The sequence below is a fragment of the Acinonyx jubatus genome, chromosome A1 (genome assembly GCF_027475565.1).
Source record: "Acinonyx jubatus isolate Ajub_Pintada_27869175 chromosome A1, VMU_Ajub_asm_v1.0, whole genome shotgun sequence".
Classification (NCBI taxonomy): Eukaryota; Metazoa; Chordata; class Mammalia; order Carnivora; family Felidae; genus Acinonyx; species Acinonyx jubatus.
In genome coordinates this window covers 86,053,294-86,055,553 of record NC_069380.1, presented here as the reverse complement: position 1 = coordinate 86,055,553, position 2,260 = coordinate 86,053,294, and the positions used below count along the sequence as shown (strand labels likewise).

General features: G+C 45.5%; 1 protein-coding gene across 1 annotated transcript; it reads left to right on the top strand.

The window, feature by feature from the left end:
• The first annotated feature begins 962 nt into the window (after positions 1–962).
• LOC106966674 (putative olfactory receptor 2W6) lies at positions 963–1,910 on the top strand. The gene has a single exon (XM_015062813.2). It carries the CDS (start codon positions 963–965, stop codon positions 1,908–1,910), a length of 948 nt encoding a protein of 315 aa, XP_014918299.1.
• Positions 1,911–2,260: the final 350 nt, after the last annotated feature.

The window sequence follows — 2,260 nt, the reverse complement described above, 5'->3', positions numbered from 1 at the left end:
GCAAATCAGAATACACAGCTGGCACAAGGTTTCCCTGCACTCTTGGTTTCTTTGTCCTAATACCAACAAACGTGTGCTTTCCGTGGTCTGCTGGGACCTTTGCTGGTGGGGAGGCTGTTTGGCCTCTATCAAATGCGCTTCAAACATGTGAACCAATTTTCCCTGTGTGGCACACAGACCCCTCAGACCCTGCCCGTTCCTGAAGATTCACCCTGCTTCCTTGCCAGAGCACCACGAGGCACTGAGCTCTGGGAACTTCAGATTCTGTACCTCATTGTTTATAGAATCCTGGTGGTTTTGAAACCCTCTCCTTTCTCACCATCAATTGTTTTGGGGGAACTGATTTCTTGTTCCCTCCTCAGTGAGTGTTTTCACTCTTTCTTTTTCTCTCCAGCAAATTTCAGGGCGGATTGCTTTTCTTACTCAATCCCAATGCACCACACTCTCCCCTTTTCTCCTTCTCTGTCCTGTCTCTGCAAAAACAATACCTTACCCTCTGTGACTTTTCCCTCCTTCAGTTCACCTCCTCACACACATAACTGTCAAATTCTGTGACTCAAATTATGCAGATTATTGCATTAAACCTCAGATCGATTTGCTAAATGTTCAAAATGGTTTGGTAGTGATATACCTATGTTTCACAGACCGGGCAACTCAGGGTCTCCATGCTGATTCACCATTTTAACTCTGCTTTCCAAAGAAGACTTTTTTTTTTAAAGATGTATCCACTTATCTCACTTAACCAGATTAGAAGATATAGAGGCAAAAGTTACCGCTTCCATCACTTTACAGACAAATATTTTTAGCCCCTCACCCTATAATTCCAGGCAATGCACAAGCAGGTGTCCCAGTTAAATAGGTGGAACAAAACTATTTTCTTGGGAAAAAATGTGGTGCCTCATTTTCTGTATGAGTAATAACACATGTTAGCCTCCCTAAACAGGTTTATCAAGCCAAGTGTGATGGAAAGAAATGAAAGCTCTAGAAACTTCATTCTGCTTGGATTCTCTGACCGGCCAAAGCTGGAGATGGTCTTGTTTTTCACTAACATGGTGTTTTACTTTCTGGCTGTCATGGGCAACTCGACTATCATCTTCCTGTCCGTGGTGGACCCTCGGCTGCACAGGCCAATGTACTTCTTCCTCTGCAACCTGTCCCTCCTGGATCTCTGCTACACCTCTAGCAGCATTCCTCAGATGCTGGTCAACCTCTGGGGCCCACAAAAGACCATTACCTATATGGGCTGTGTCATACAACTCTTTGCATTCTTGTCTGTGGGTGGCATTGAATGCATTCTTCTTTCTGTCATGGCCTATGACCGCTTTGTGGCTGTTTGCAAGCCTCTTCACTACATGACCATCATGCACCCACAGCTGTGCCTGCGACTGGCAGCCTGTGCTTGGCTCACGGGGATTGCCAATTCCATCCTCATGTCCCCACTGACAATGTCCTTGAAGCGGTGTGGTCACCATCACATCAACCACTTTGTGTGTGAGATGCCAGCCATCATCCACATTTCCTGCGTGGACACTAGGCGTGTTGAAGGCCTGGTTTTCTTCCTGGCCATCCCCATTGTCCTGGTGCCCCTCGCCATGATACTGGTTTCCTATGGCTACATTATAGCCACAGTTCTGCGGATCCGGTCTGCAGCTGGGAGGCACAAGGCCTTCAACACCTGCTCTTCCCACATGATTGTAGTGTCTCTCTTCTATAGCACTATAATCTACATGTACATGCAGCCTGGGAATGTGGCAAGCCAGGACCAGGGCAAGTTCCTAACCCTCTTCTACTGTCTGGTGACCCCCACTCTGAATCCTTTCATCTACACACTGAGAAACAAAGATGTGAAGGGAGCCATGTGGAAGGTTCTTGGGAAAGACCAGAGCCTGTTGGATGCAATAGGGCACTGATGCGGCAGGTATCACTCATCCTGAGATACTTATTGTCCATGAAAACTCTTTGTTCCAGGGTAATAACTATGCACAATGTCATATCAGATGCTAGAATGTGAACAGAGCAAGGTCTTCTCTCTTTCAGGGATCCTAAACTAAATAACTTGTATCTTTGCTTGCCGGTAGATGGAGAGAACCCCTGTGTCTTTCCAAGTGACAGACTCAAAAGATAATGTGCTGGTGGAAAAAAATGCTACTTCCTCTTTGCTTAGTGGGGTTTATAGGGTGATAATTATTTCTTTGCAGCTAACTTTAGACTATGATTCCAGAAAACTATAATGTGACTATTAAGTCAGATCTATTTATTT